The sequence below is a fragment of the Mercenaria mercenaria genome, chromosome 8, assembly GCF_021730395.1.
Source record: "Mercenaria mercenaria strain notata chromosome 8, MADL_Memer_1, whole genome shotgun sequence".
NCBI classification, from domain to species: domain Eukaryota; kingdom Metazoa; phylum Mollusca; class Bivalvia; order Venerida; family Veneridae; genus Mercenaria; species Mercenaria mercenaria.
This window is the reverse complement of record NC_069368.1, coordinates 10,043,049-10,058,563: the sequence shown is the minus strand read 5'-3', so window position 1 is coordinate 10,058,563 and position 15,515 is coordinate 10,043,049. Positions and strand designations below refer to the sequence as shown.

Sequence of the window (15,515 nt, the reverse complement as noted above, 5' to 3'; positions counted from 1 at the left end):
ACATAAAGTGACAATAAGACCACCGAAAAACAGAATGACCAAAAAGTCCTTGTAGAATAGTTATCCTACTTGTTGCATGTCTTTCTGCAACGTGATAGATATGTTTTAGATTTATCTAACATACTTCGAATAATATTTAGGCAGTTTCATTATCTATTGAATAACACAGTTATTTTAAGAGCGGGTACGTCTTAAGTCTAAAATATTTTTCATTTATCGTATAATTAAGGCGAATCTGCACGTTTGAAACAAATATGCTTGTACAATGTAGAATTTTATTTAAAAGTATGTTTATCAAAGTATCGCTGTATCAAAATGTGCAGAAATATTGTTCACAGTTCGCCAAATATTAATTAGATTAGATTAATTTTGTAACACTTTTAATTATTTTATATCGAGATATATTTGTTGTCGAAAGGAACCTTTAGAGGGACAGCGATGACTGTTATACAATAAATACACGGAATAAAATAGAATCCTACCCGTGTTGCAGCTACAAGGCATTGCTTTAGGTTTTCCGGATAAGTGAAGTTACGTCGCCACTTTAAGTTATTTAAACGTGCAGAACTAACATAAGTATGAGCTGAACGCTTTTAAGCGATATATCATTAAAAGAGTTTACCCATAAAGTAAGTGATTCTGCAAAAAGTAAATTTGTAGAAATCTTAAATAATAATAATATGTTTTAATTGTTTAATGAGTTATAAAACGTATGTTCTCCATGTTTGTTTTTCAGATTATATGGATGAACCCGAGACGTATATTATTCAGTAATGAAGAGACTATAGTTATAGACGATCGTAGAGTTGGTGTTGAGAGCACGAAACAGGGTGACTGGAACCTTCGTATTAAACACGTGCAGCATAATGATAGTGGGGAGTACACGTGCCAGATAAACACGAGTCCTGTCAAGATAAAGCGAGTGCGATTACATGTACAAGGTACAAATAACCAAAAGCATTTTAAAATTACATTGAAATTGCTTATTGAGTTATCGCTTGTCTAAACAGCGAGAGCGTTAGTTACCCTTGCTGTCAAAAGAAAAAATTCTATTTCGTTTACAAAAATTCATTATTTAGAAAGTTTACCCGTTACCGGACCAAACAACCTCCAGCTTCATTTGTTACAATCCATGCAAATACAAAATGTATGATGTTTATTGTTATGATATAAATGGCATTATTGAAAACGACTTCATTCTCGAAATTAAAAGCAAAGACCAAGTCATTATCACGTTTTTGTTCTCACTTGCCTATTAATTTTCTATGATCGATAGAGGAAGACGTGAGATTACCAATTTCGAGCCAATACTTTGTGTGTATAGTTCGTTTAAATACAGGTGTAGATAATGTTTAAAAATGTTTTACACGATAAAATTCTTAATTAGGAAATCTTTTGTCAAGTTAGTGTAATTTATATTCGCGACCCTGGTTGATAGATTTCGGACACATTTATTTTAGATGATAACGTTGATATCATGAAGACACTTTCTGTGATTTTTCTTTTATGATTTTGTCTTTAAGGATAGTTTAAACAATAGAAGGTTAAGAATGAAATAATGAAGTTAAATTTAGGAAAGGAAGTGAAAACTTCTGTTTGATTGAACTACATATTTGTAAAGCAGTATAAATATGTGCAACTGGTTAATCCCACAAATTCATATCTTATCTAACTTCTTATTCGGTCAGCAACTCTCAAGACTCTTGAATCCGTTTATGAAATATAAATTTCCTGTCTATCTCAGTCTATACCAATAATACAAACTATACCTTTTATCTAAAAGAAACATATGCACATAATAATAGGGATACTTAACATAGTTCATTACTGTCTGCGAACCTGACTTACCATATTGGAAGAACAGATAGACATTTAAATTACAAAGATAACTCAGAATGTACTGTTAGGCAGAATCGTGCACGTATGTTTTGTTTCTTATTTCTAATATGCACGTTGGCCCAACATGTCGAAACATATTGCCATATTGTACAGAACATGGCTTAGTTTACATACCTCGATATTTATAAAATCAATTGTAATATAGCTATATACATAGCAGGAAATGATAACTAAAGCTTCAGTTGGTACTCCAACATATTGTTTGGTGTTCATAGTTATATTATTCATTAGCTCTAAGTGTTGTGATGAAAAGCTAGAAGTTCAGTCACTAAAACCCGTGTCTATAAATTATACTTGTTGAACTTTGACGGTCACAGAGCACAAAATAATTATCTTATAACGAACTACATGGTAGATTAGCCAACTGCGCTAGTGACTCTTTTGGGAGCTGTATTCGTCCTGTACTTTTTTCAGATCAGTCAAACCAGTCAAAGAACCGAGACCTTTTGCTTTGTCTCATAAAGAGTTAAAATCAAATAAGCTATCTCATTAAGCCAGGACATGCATTCAGACATAAGTGGCTGTGATATAAAATATTAAACTCATTATGTAATGGCGGTTACATGAGGTCAAAGTACTTGCAGACGAAAAGCGTAACTGGAAAGGAAAGTCAGCATCAAACGTAAACACAATATTTATTAAAAGAAATTAACAGATGACAATATAAATGAAGGAGCACATGAAACACCGTCCTAAAATTTATGATAGCCATGCACAGAATAAAGTTCACTGATCCTGGTTTTGTAGCTTGAATAAAGTTCCACAAAATTTTATCAGTATCAAGGAACACTAAAATCTAAAACCACTGTCGAAATAATTGCCGGAAGTTGCCAAAAGTAATCATCACTGAACAAATGTTAACTGAATCTCATATTCCGGTAAGTACTCCTTTTATAAAAAGCTGTTAATGTTATTAACAGTAACTAAAGATCTTAACCTCAGTGATAACCAGAACAGGTCTTTTTTAACAAAATAATTATAATAAATCAAATCTACCTTATTTAGAATTAAGTTTTAATTAGTTTTCTTAACGCTCTACATATGGAACAAGTAGTAACTGCTTTAATATTATTCTATTTTAGGCAAATAAATACTGAAAATAGAATGGGGAAATGATATAGCTAATTAAACAACTACATCTAATTCACAAATCAATAAAACACATCATAGAACAATGTAACATGTACAGTGTAACCATATGTTTATTTTTAGAATAAAAATGACTTAAGCTCATTAATCATATCACTTTATGTGCGAAATAGAATACAGTATAAAGTTTCATAAGCATGCATTACACATCATTTACCTTGCATGAGCCTTGATATAAAATTAAAGCGAAAACAAATCTTCATTGTGTACGGTGAATTAAAGATATAATGTTTTTCCAAACCTTCAAATATTGTTCTAGAACGTCGTTTTGTCAGTGCAAGTCGTTAATGCGCTATGTGACTTTGAATTTGTCTTCAATTGAAAATGTGAATTAGATATGGTGTTCATAAGTGTTCAATTTGATCTTACATGTAAAACAAACAAAGTTTCTTTCAATGTCATGCTTTGCCTAAATCTACCCATTCTATAATTTCTTAACGGTGAAATCTAGATCTGATATTTTTCACTATTAAAATACCAGATATATTTCACTCTAATATTTCGATAATGCAATGATAAACATGAAATTATTAAACGTTACCAATTTGATATTTAATTCAAACGAGATCTAATTTGATACATTTAATGATTTATTTCATGCACAGTTCCTGCTCACATTTTGAACGAGCTATCAAGCAGGGATGTTGACGTTCCAGAAGGAGGTGACGTCGTTCTGACGTGCAAAGCCACCGGAATTCCACAACCAAACATAACGTGGTTTCTGAAACCAATAGGAGCGGAGCAAAATAAAGAATGTACGTATTTCTCTTCTTAACTGGCCTATCTTTTGATATTTTCACGTCTATTTTTGTATTTCAATACACTTGAGCTGATAACCATGTTAACAGTTCAAATGAACTTTAGAGCCTTATGTACTTAGCGACGAAAACAAGTAAATGTTACATTAAAAATATGTAGTTATTACTTGAATTACTCGGAATAAGACGTTCTGAATGCGATCCCCTAGACGTAAAATTGACATTACTAAAATTTATTGAGATTTAGTCTTGAAATGATTATTCCAAATATTTCATAACATTAATATCAAGCATTAATAAATGAAAAGTCTTGCGCAAATATAGAACTATCGAATAGCTATGTAGACGAGGTTTCGAATTGAAACCTCTCGCAGACAGTTAAATTCCGATTACCATTTTAAACATAATATGCAGCAGAAAAGCAATAAAAACGTACTGATGTTACCCTCGTTTAAGAAAAGACAAAAAGTGTTAACAGTATTTACAAAATTAAAATGTGTTTAACTTTTAATGGTTGCGCTCGAGATGATATAGTCTGGTTGTTACATTTTATTCCAAAACATGCGAATAGGTATTTCTTTGTTACTGTTCGCATTCACATAATATTTAAACACATAAGATAACACGAATGATGGCGAGGTTCGAACCGTTACTGCAAAGGGCAAATGAATCGCTTTGAGAAACTTTAGACTCTCGGCATGGGACGACCCAGTGCGATAAGGTAGCTACAAAATATTACTGAGAAATAAATTTACAGGTCCTTTTGCAGATCTGAATACTGAAGGCGAATCGTTATACATTCAGAATATAAAACGGTACCAAAGTGGACATTACGTATGCCTAGCATACAACGGTGTACCTCCTGCTACAACCAGGGAGATGCTTGTCAAAGTGCAATGTAAGTTGTTTTAAATGTCATTTACTTTACGATGGCTGTGAACTTTGTTTAATGTTGTTTTATGTCATTAAATCTAGTAACACTTGGACTTCATTCAAACAAAACTTAAATTCCACTGTCTTAATCCCAAAAGTTAACCTGTTTGTTAAGTTTGTCGCATGGACCTTCTTTTTTGTTGTTAATGTAGTTTGCACGTTTTATTACACGGAACTGACGGCGTAACGCCATTTATCAAGAAAAACCTAGAATAAGGCCTGGAATACGTTATACGGCAATAATAAATGTACCGGGAATCTACTATATCCCGTGTTATTAGTGTTAAACAGTCAGCGTTACTCTCTTTCGGCAGATTACTTTTGACAATAGATAAGTTTTGATGTAAAATTATTCAAAATGATAACAAAATATAAGCTGAAGTGTAAGATCTCAAATTGATATTTGGTGAAATTAAAGAAAAATATCAGCGCACGTACCTAATAAATTTATTAAGCGTATAGCTGAAAATTGATGAAATTAAAAGAAAATCTACATTGTGGAACTTTTTTTTTCAAAACGCGAAAATGGCAATATTCCACATACTAGCCCTTTATGGAAATTAAACGGAAGACCTATATATTCAAATCGGACTTACAAAAAATCAAGCACACGACCCTTTCTCTTTTACTTGCTAAATTTTCTTTGGATATAATGATGCTTTTTATCGTTTGATAAAATTCTGTATTGCAGAGCAATTCTTGTTTCAAACATGCAGATCTACCTTAATGAAAATATTGGAAGTTGTGTAACAGAATCAAAATTAGGCGGGAAAAAATGGATGTATTTAGCGAGTGTTATTTGCAATTAGTTTTGTTTGTTAAACTTGTCGTATATATGCCTTTTATTACAAAGAGCGCAAATGTTCTGACGGTTAAATGTCTTACAGATGTACCAATCATAAAGTTGCTGAATTCTCGACTTGGTCAATCTCTCGGCAAAGAAACTATCTTAGAATGCAGTGTGACGTCACATCCACGAGCCAAAATAAGCTGGTACAAAAATGGAGTGCAGATAAATCATAGTTATAAATTTAGACAAGAAGTGTACCCAGGAAAGCATGACACATATTCATTGACACTTCAAATATTGTATATAAATAAACATGACTATGGTGACTACACGTGTGAGGCAGAGAATCGGATGGGAACAGAACATGCTACAATGGTTCTTTATGGTATGTTTAATTTTGGCTGTCTTACGCGATAATTTTACGATACTTGTGATGTCACGTTGGTTGTTTAAAATTCTCTTGCATAGCTCATTTTGATAAAAAGAAAATTAAAGGATTAGCGAAAAAGTTGGATACATCCAACAGAGTTATACATGTAATTTCAGTCCCGGAAATACTATCCGTACTAACATGTACACGGGAACTCCCACGAAGGATGTTCGACTTATTTACAGCAATTAAAAATACTTTGTTACCAAATTGTGTTAAATCTTATATTCTAACTCTGAAAACACAATTCGAAAAACTGTAAAATCATAAAAATAATAGCTTTCTGGTGTAACACTGCATTATTTTAATTGAGTTTATGCAACACCCGTAGTAGCGTTTTTTACGATTGCTTTTATGTAAAGGGTAGAAATAATTAGGCATAATAAAAAGGTTGTTTATGAAAAATAGAAATTCAGCTTTAAAGAGAATCAGCTATGAACATCTCCTGTGAGATGTTATAATTGTCTTTGTCGTTAAACCTGACGCTTGTAGATGCCATGGATCAAAGAGCGTTTGTAATGTCATGAAATGCCGCCGAGCATGAATTTTATTGGGGTTTAATTTCATTGGACAAACGCCTATGATATCTGGCACCCGACATTCTAAGAATGATTCATTGAAATGAATTTGACCTATTCATCTTATTGTGTGGGTTTATGCGTGCAGCTATGTACATTAAAAATTTGCAGAGCAGAAATATTTGATATTTCTGTTAGGGCATAAAATAACAAATGAACAGTTTATTTCTGAACTGCATAATTACAGTCCGTTCGTAATTCGCGACCGTTTAATATCCTTTAAAGTCATACAACCCCTTCAAGACAATGTGCAGAGCACTAAACCCAGGTCCCTAGGTCTACAGTCAAGCTCATATCTGAAGGTCAAAGGTCATGATCACAACATTTTACTTCCCCTGTTTCAAAGAGCCATCAATGGGTATTACTCACCTTTTTAATAGCTCCAGTTGAACTACTGTCGTAATGCGACATTGTCTCGGATAAAATATCATCAGTACTATTGTTTAAGAATATTATTAATAAGATATTTTTCTGCTTTTACCTAATTATTGATGAAGTTTACTAAACAGAGCTCTTCAGATGTTTACGTGTGAACTTCTGCTATTTAATTATCGATCTTTTGAAAAATTATAGCGTATTTAAGTTCAAATATATGTTTAACTTAAAGGAACTATTTTTGGGCAATGCAGGCGCAGACGCTGCAAATCATTTGTTTATTTTGTAAACTGATTCTGAACAGCAGCAACAATGTTTCGAATTTTTACTCAATTTTCATTTCGAATTTCCCTTCTTTAAAATATTCCTGTGTAAATCTGATCTTCGAATTAGGGGTAAACCATGTACATTTTAAATTAAGATAAAACAACATTACTTAATGTTATAGCATTAGCAATAACAGATGCAACTGCCAAACATTTATTCTGGGAAGGCCTTAAAAATCCTTTGCAAAACTTATTCCAACACAATATTTGCATACACTTTAATTACTTTGCCTAGAATACAAAGAGCCAACTTCACGAACAAAGAGAACGACAACATACATTCCATTTACAACGAAATCATATGATGACGATTACTATGAGATGATTGACAAGTTCAATCAGGAAAAGAAAACTGATGAATATGTCGCGGACGGGGAAAAATACACTCCACAAAACTCATACAGTAATAACAACAACAAAATCTACGCCGAGAATGCGGATAAGAGCAGTGAGTATTATTAACATTAGGTAGTTTGTTTTAATTACAGCAATACTTTGTTTTTTCTTTTTCTACTTAGGTTTAACTTTCAATTTCATAAGGCAGTTTTCCAACTTGAGACCTTCAGTAATACCAGGGCATGCCAGCTAGATGGCTTCTAACATGAGTGAATTCTAGATAACATGCAAAGTGTCAACGTACTGCTGAGAGGGATGAATGATATTTGAGGTAGGTGCCTACGGCCATTCGGCTTCAGAGGCCCCGTTACACCAGTAATTGAAACACTATAGAGGTTTGGTGTTAGAAAACTGTTGTATTTACTTGATCGAAATTAAGTTTCTTATCTTTTTCAAACAGATTATGTTCTTTTACATTTTGCGTCTATTTTACAGATTATCTAAGGAACACAGACTACAACACAGCGAACCAAGCAGTCATGAATATTGCATATATAGCCATTTCCGTACTCTTTAGTAGTATTTGCCACTGAAAACTGTAACAGTGTTATCCAAGAAGCCGAATTCCATACAATGGCCGTCGCTGTACATATGATATCTTGCACAAACATATAAATATGGAGACATTGCAAGTCGTCACTGACAGAATAAGCGGTATCTACAGAGGTACAGAACCTGAAGTTACATTCCAATCAAGATTCAAAGGACTATTTAACACTAGCTTTGTTCAGATACAAACGTTATTATTCAGGATTGCAAAATTTTTGTCATGATTATCACTTTGTTTAACAATATTAAACAGATATATTATGCTGATGAGGTTAATATCGAAGTTTACGGCTTCAGTCAATATCAACTTGTACATGTCCATAAGCTTGGATATTTACCGACAGAATTGACTACACCGAAAACAGAGCAGTGTGCTTAGTATCTAATACAAATTCAATGATATATAGTTTATAGAGTTTACATACAGGCAACCCACACTTACCTTATATCAGCTCCACATCTAAAACCTTTCTCAAGACGATTTAAAAATATATGTATACATGAAAAGCTTGTTTGTTTGCAAGATAATCACTTTTTGCGGTAAATTTCACTTTCAATGGTCCTTCATGTGACCAATTACCGACCAATGAGATAAGCGGAATCAACGAGTTATAGTCTACTCCTAGATACATACTTGCTGCTACCCTTAACGGAAGCTAGAACTTACACATGATCGTGGACTGCTGAAGTGGAAATAAATCACGTGATGATAATGTTTTAAAGATATATTTTAATTGTTTCCGTATGTATACTTACTTAACACATGCTGTTGTCACATTGAAAACACCACGATAGTGTCATGACACTCGTCACAACAACCTTACCCACTTTTTAAAAATCTAAACCAGAAAATGACATTCAGAAATATCTTCATGAAAGAGAAAACGCTGGTTGCACAAATTCAAATGTATATTAAGTCAATTCAGCAACAAATGTTTCTTGTAATAGGTGTAGTAAATCGCATCTCACTTTTGCAGTTGTAACGTAAAATGCTAACACAGAATTGAACTATATAAGTAAACATGTGGCTCTGGAGCTACTTTGTACTCGAGATTGAACCGTTCAGCCACACCATTCAGTTTCAGCCAAAGTTGTAAATAAGACATTTTATTATACCTGTTCTTTTTTCAAATGGCTAAACTTCTTGTGTTGGACCTGGAAAGAGTGAAATTGTGTACCTAAGTGTTATCATTACAGCATTATTTTAAAATGCATTACTTTAAATATGTACAGTTTGTGCATTGTGCTATGAAATCCGTGTCGTTCATATGTCAGTATTATGCAAAATGTGGAATAAAATATTTTCTGTGTTTGTATATATATGCATTTTAATTCAAGAAGCGTTATAAAACAGCGTAATTATCTTATTGTATATAGCATAGGAAGCTAGTCATTTGACCATGTTTCAAAAAAAAAAAAAACATGATGAAAAGTAAATTGACATGAATTTTAGTAGTAATTTTATTTACAGGTTAACAAATATAATGAACCTTCAAAACTGGTAAGCTTTTCCTCTTCGTTCTTTTTTGTGTATTATTAACATTCCTTCTCAAGTTGCATGATGACATGCAGAAGCTGCGAAGAGCCGGGAAAATTCTTATACATTTAGAATGGAAGAACTCCTGATCTATCTATCAATTCACTGGGAATATAGACTTTTAAGAAGACAGCTGCTTAAAGGCGCCAGGGCATGTTTTGACTTGTCGCATATTTGCAGTAAGCATATTTCAAGTGCCATTATAATCGATGTACCATTATTCTTATGCTATTTCCTAATTTTTCTTCTTGTTTCTTCTTTCTGTGTTATACAAGTTATGTATGCATAATGTGAAAATAAATGGTTATTTTTCATTTTCTTATCGTATCAATTTCTTTCTTTAAATGGTTTCATCATATCTGTCCATACTTACAAACAGATTGTATTCTGTCGAACAAAAGTGCCTCAATAAAGATAATTGTATTGTACATGTGACTCTAAAAACCCCTTTGATGTGTTTATGTTCGGTCAGATTTTCCGACAAAGGAAAATTACCCATTAGCATTCACTTTCTATTTACAAAATGCAGTATAAATAAAACATTTGATGCACTTTAAAATTGATCTGGTCTGTTATGACTATAATGAATATGGACAGATGATAATCTTAAAATATTATTTTGAAGCAAATAATACAAAGCGATGTGAATACACCACATTGAATGGAAGTTAGACAGAAACCTACATGATTCTGGTAATCTTTGGAGAGAAGATAACTGGTCATTGTCGATGTACTTTCCGAAAGATTAAACCTTCATGATCTCAATATGAATATGCAAATCAATCAAATTATCAATAAGCGCTATAATCATTTATTGATCTTGCTTTGCAAATAAAGTATAATTTTAGAGAGACGAAAACTGAGATTTATTTTAGCAGCAGTCACAACTGATATTTTCGCAGGCCGTCCGAAGACCATCTTCCTTTAAGTTAAATATCAGCAGAGATCATCTATTGATACACTCAGACCTGAAATAGATAAAAGATATTTGAAAAATCTTATTTTTAAAATTAATTGAAATCCATTTGCAGTATGTGTAGTTTATGACACAACATAGTCCTTACACAGTTATAATTATCTGACCACGACTAACTTTTCAAAATATGGTGGCACGAAAGTAAGAGGGCGGAAAGAATATTGCTTCGCAATTAATGTTTAGCAAAGCAAAGTTACCTGCATATAGAAGGACCCGACTTATCAACAGATTTAAACATCATACTTAACTGCTGTGTGGTTGTTAGAAATTCCTGCTTGAAACAAAAGTAATATATACAAAACTCATTTTGATTTGAGGTTCATGAACCCGAAATGCAAGTTATTTTGCTCTTGTTTTAACAATTACGATTTCGTAAATATTAGACACGACTTTAACAAGATATATTTAGTGTTTTCGAATTAGCATTATGTAAATTGCTAACAACAACGACATGACGATTTAATCGAACAATTGATAAGCCACACACACATATACATATGTTTTGATAATTAGTTTTACAGAACAGTTAAAATCGTTGTGTGATTTATATCCTATTTCAGCACATCAGTGTTTTTTTCTTCTGAAAACTAAATTACGATTCGAGTGGGGGTCAATAAATTCAATAATTATATTATATGGGCTAAACTTATTGTGAGCCTATTTATCCTTTCGTCGCCTTACAGATTAGTGAGGACAGGAAATTTAATTGGATATTGCATTTATCTGCTCTAACCACGTTGTAATCGAGACACGTAATGGACCACTGCAAGACTTTTGCCTTAAACTGAGCCATCGTTAGACACAGCATGTTTTTATATTTTGCGTATGAACCCCACGTTTTATGATGCCGTGCATAACACCACTTCAAGCTTTACCGAAATTCAAACGTAAACTCATGAAACATAGAAAATCGTTGCGAAACAAATGAGAGCATGTTCAAAATGTAACAAAATGGAAAAAATAAAAATAGGTTAAGAGTTAAAACAGAACGTAACTTAGTTTTAAGACAATCTACGTAGCAGTACCAGCTGCTTATTACAGCTGAGCACGTGTCAGCTGAATTTATATTCACCTACATTATAAATAAAGTTAAATCCAGCTTTATCTATGCATTAAATATTATCCGCATGGAGTACCATGGGTTTTCTTCAACACCTAAAAAGCAGGAAACTCACGTGACCTTAACTTGTGTTGCTGCGAAAACTAAATCAACAGAAACGTGAGCCGACACATATTGTCAGGGTTGAATTCCTTTACTGCAGGAGTGTAAAACGAAACATTTTACACGGTTAATATTGCTCTTACTTGGTCAGAGCTTAAGCACAGTGTGAAACATATTCAACATGCAAAACAAAAACAAGGAGTAAAAAATAAACTTAGCCCCATAGTTTATCTTTATAACAAATATTTTACGAATGCACGGTTACTATGCGCTAGGACTAAGTTATATAAGTACAACATAAGCCAATGCTGTTGAGGAGCTTAATTGGTCAAAATGTATGCATGGATTATGTTTTTTCTAATTGTATAAACAATAAGAAATTTGATTACTAATAAATCCGGATACATTGTACAAAGTCTAAATCTAAATGTTTTAGTGAAATCAATGATGTTAAACTATTTGTATAATGCGTATGTTTTTCTGTATAGTCCGAAGTCCTAAAGAATAAACATAGCGACTGATTTTGAAAAATCCAGAGGATTAGACCAGCAGAAGAGGCGGTGACATCATTCAATAAAAAAGCGGAAACCACGTGACGCGATATGACAATATTGTTGGTGCTGTATGTAACAAACACTGTTCTGCAGAATGGACTGCAGATAAGAACACTCACAGTCGCTCAAAACTTCGAAAGGTAAACTAATTCTATGATATAATCATTTTGAAGTATACAGCTCAACAAAGTAGAACAAAACAATAGCAGCACCACGGACTGATTCAGTATATTCCTGTGAGGTAATTTAAAATTGACAATCGGTTAAAGTGGCCTATCAATTAAAAAATATCGGCGACTCATCCTTTCCACATGTCAAAAGTATTACAAAGAAACCTTGAACACCTTACAATTGGATTAACTGAAGCTTTTAAGGACATTTTGTTTCCAGGTTATGCAGACAGAAATACTAATTTGATTTATTGCCTTATTAGGTAACATTCTTCAGTAACCTGCACTTTGATTAATTATACCTTCAACTGACAATTTGTTTTCCAATTATGCAGAAAAGTGTTTTGAAAGTGAAAATTACTTGCGTACTCTAACAGTAGCTAACATTCCATCATAATGACACCATAGTACTACTGGAGTAACAAATGTATATAAACACTTTTTTGATGTATAACCTACAACTTATCGAAATTTTAAAATTTTTCATTGTCAACTTTAGTAAATTAAATAAAAAATGAATCCGATTTAAGAATCAAGGCATATGAATTGTGTTAATTCAAGAAGATAGTAAATAGTAACATACGGGGGATCATGGATGTCTTTTTAAATAATAAAATGCGAGGCTCCATTTAGCATTACAGTGTCATTTTTATTGAAGTCCTTTAATAAATACATTGTGGAAAGATTCTATTAGAATATTCCTACCATCATAAGTAAGCCATTTTCTGCTGAAACTGCGAAAATTGTTCTTTTTATTGAAGATTTTATAATAATGTAATAGAAAATAAATAGAGGTTGATGTCTTTATAAACGCACACACCCTAAAGACCAGTTTCGAAAGTTGAAATGTAACAAGACAATCGTGAAGCGAGGCAGTATTCGCCTGAAATTTTATATAAAACAGGGAAGTAAAATCTAAGGACAGAATGCGGGGGTGGGGTAGGGAAAATGTGACGATGGGTCATACTTAGGAGTTGAGGCGGATGGGGGCATTTGTATGACAGCCTCAACTGGATACTAAGACGCTAGAAACTAAATGTGAACAAAACATTTTTGGCGGTTGTTAATATGGTAATTAATGGTGATAAGTATCATTTGGAAGGCCGGTGTGCCATACTAATTGCCAAATGCTAAATGACAAATATTTCATGCAAAATACTATGTGCCAAATGTTTAATGTAAAATATTGTCTGTAAAACGATAATTTTCAAATGTTAAATGGTAATCGTTAATTATGAAATGCAGAACAATAAATGGCAAATGCTTATTACTTTAAATGAGCTAATTTGTCAGTGGATGAATATATCCTTTAATGGACATTGGCCTCCGTTATTCACTTTGTCTCTGGTAAAAACTTTTTTTCTAAACATTTTAAACAGATTCGATCCCATGTTCTCATGACCAGTAGAACATGTTATTGATTTAAATCATACCGGTAGAACATTATATGTTTTCAAATTTCATTACTTTAAGAGATACAGCTCATTACCTCATAAGTTTAAAAATCTGACGATTACCATTTATCATTTGGCAATAAACATTATATATTTCACATTTAGCATTTGGCATTTAGCATTACATGCATGGCTTATATCATTTAGTATTAAACATTTAGCATTTAGTATTTCACATTTAACAATAGGTGATAGATATTTAGCATTATATATTTGTTATTTAGCATTTGGCAATAGTACGGTACATCGGCCTTCCATAACCAAAGGCTCCACCAATTATTCATATCCTTGAATGGTACAATATTTATACAGAACTGAGTTATTTCTACTTCATGATATACTTTTGTTATTCATCACAAAAAGTATCGTTGTATAAAAGACAATTAGCGAAAAAAAAAACAGTGAAATCTTATCACTCATCATTTTGAATAAAAAGTAAACTGCCCTAATGTATTTACTCTAAAACATCTAATAAAGCAATCTCTATGATCGTTTGAAATAAAGTGAATTATCAAATGTTTACTCATTCTCATTTTACTCTGTCTGCTCCATATTCTGCTGACAGTAACAACTGATAAGCTTTGATGAATGTTCGTGCTAAACCAAGTGTCATAATCAAATGGAACTCTCATGGAATTTGAATAAAAGGCAAAACAAATAGCAATCTTTTTGTACAGATCTTCAACATATTTAATGAACTTTCTAAGTTTCTGTAAACAAGAAGACAATATTGTTAATAAAAGGCCTGATCGCTGAGTCATTCTAAGGGATTTTAGGGTTTCGAAGGGTGATGAGGCAAGGATCACTTAAATGAAAGGAAAATGAATTTAAAAATAGAAATCAGGAAAATGAGAATGTAACGTTGATTTTTTTTTTCAAAATTGACGAAGATATATTCTGTTTGAAAAATTTTGAAAGAGCTTCAATGTCTAAATGAAAAGTCCTTGTTTGGAAGGTGTTTGGTTTGTTAGTCAAACGGCGGATTGTCCAGCTTGCCAAAGAAAGACCGAACGTGTTCCTCCTGGCTTTATTTCTCTACACACAGGCACCTTAGCGGAACCATTGACCTTCCGTTAGCCAGCTACCGCACATGAAAGTTCTACACCCTAAGGGGGATTTCAAACCTACATTGGCAACGGGCAAGTCAGTTGAAGCCAGCGACCTTAACATTTGACCACGCAGACCTCTTCTAAAATAAACATTGAATTTTATTATTACTATGTTAATCTGTTCGCGTTTGCACTACATGGCCCAACATGATGTTTCCATATCATATACATACAATATATGTTTTCCATATTTGAGGTCGACTTTGGTAGAAATCCCATGTTAATCGTTGAAAAATAAGAAATATTCGTAAGAAATTCAATTTCAAAACGTCTTGATACGTGCGTTTTCGCTACCAGTAGTTGTGACTTCTTTTTGCAGAAATAAATATGCATACAATAGAAAATTATTTAACACTTTTAAAAACACCCT

At 32.7% G+C, this 15,515-nt stretch overlaps 1 protein-coding gene across 5 annotated transcripts in view; it reads left to right on the top strand.

Annotated features, from left to right (window-relative positions):
- LOC123523074 (limbic system-associated membrane protein-like) overlaps positions 1-10,034 on the top strand; it is a 157,599-nt gene extending 147,565 nt beyond the window's left edge. For 4 of the 5 annotated variants that reach the window (XM_045300687.2, XM_045300688.2, XM_045300685.2 and 1 more), the window contains 6 exons: positions 737-941; positions 3,654-3,803; positions 4,564-4,704; positions 5,627-5,914; positions 7,474-7,686; positions 8,070-10,034. In XM_045300687.2, the coding sequence (XP_045156622.2) occupies positions 737-941; positions 3,654-3,803; positions 4,564-4,704; positions 5,627-5,914; positions 7,474-7,686; positions 8,070-8,167 (1,095 nt within the window). In that variant the 3' untranslated portion in view covers positions 8,168-10,034. The remainder of the gene's footprint in view (positions 1-736; positions 942-3,653; positions 3,804-4,563; positions 4,705-5,626; positions 5,915-7,473; positions 7,687-8,069) is intronic. The other variant, XM_053549355.1, reaches the window with a different exon arrangement.
- The last annotated feature ends 5,481 nt before the right edge of the window (positions 10,035-15,515 follow it).